Genomic DNA, 913 nt, shown 5'->3' on the forward strand with positions numbered 1-913 from the left:
CCCTGACCAGCCCACCCCCCCACAGGTGCCTTGACCCAAGCGATCCGGAACTTTGCCAAGAGCCTGGAGAGCTGGCTCACCCACGCCATGGTGAACATCCCTGAGGAGATGCTGCGGGTGAAGGTGAGGGTGCCGGCTTCCCTCTCCTGCCCTGGGGTGGCCTGCGTCACCTCCGCCCCCAGGGCGATGCTCCCGCCGCGGGACGGGCCCGGGACGGTGGGCCCGGCCGCTCCTCAGACCAGCGTCCCCGGGCGCCCCCTTCTCACACGCACCCGCCTGTGGCGTTCTCGCACTCAACACGGCACCTCAAAAATAAAACCCGAGCGCCAGTGTTCAGTAGTCCTGGCCGGCCTTGCGAGAAGGCACTCTGTGAGTTGAGAGGCAGAGAGGGCTAAAGCCAGGGCAGCCGCGGCCGGAAGGAAGCAGTGCCGGCCCTTCCCCCAGGCTGCACGCTCCCGCTGGCGCGAAGGTGCGGGCCTGAGCTTGCTCCCGGACAAAGGAAAAAGGCCAGCATGCGGGCCCGGCAGAACTGGGTGGCTGAGCCGGCGCCAGGGGCGCGGGGAGGCCGGGTCCGGGAGGCGGCCCCTCAGAGCCGGCCAGACGCAGCCTCGTTCAGCCGCGCCAGACGCTCGCACGGCGCGCCTGCTGGGTGCCCAGCCAGGCTTTCCGCGCCGGAGCACCGCGATGCACGAGACGGACGGAACTCGCGCCCCAGAGCCGGGACTGGGGGAACAGGGACGAAACAAAACGAAACCCGCGTCGTCGGGCAGCGCCCTCCCACTTTACCGTATTCTTTCTTGAATCGCCGCGCTCTGGGCGGACCACACGGGCTTGGGACCCTCCGCGGCGGGCGGACCTCTGGAGTCCGAAAACCTAGCCCAAGCGGGCGCCGCCCTCCGGGGCTGGGAGACGG

General features: G+C 69.9%; 1 protein-coding gene across 1 annotated transcript in view; it reads left to right on the forward strand.

The window, feature by feature from the left end:
• RFX1 (regulatory factor X1) overlaps nucleotides 1-216 on the forward strand; it is a gene marked incomplete at its 3' end in the record, with an annotated part of 29,726 nt that extends 29,510 nt beyond the window's left edge. Inside the window, 1 exon segment of the mRNA XM_021708107.1 lies at nucleotides 1-216. This exon segment is cut by the window's left edge and continues 31 nt beyond it. Within this exon segment, the coding sequence (XP_021563782.1) occupies nucleotides 1-216 (216 nt within the window).
• Nucleotides 217-913: the final 697 nt, after the last annotated feature.

This window comes from Carlito syrichta, unplaced genomic scaffold (assembly GCF_000164805.1).
Source record: "Carlito syrichta isolate Samal-C Ts95f unplaced genomic scaffold, Tarsius_syrichta-2.0.1 Scaffold130664, whole genome shotgun sequence".
Classification (NCBI taxonomy): domain Eukaryota; kingdom Metazoa; phylum Chordata; class Mammalia; order Primates; family Tarsiidae; genus Carlito; species Carlito syrichta.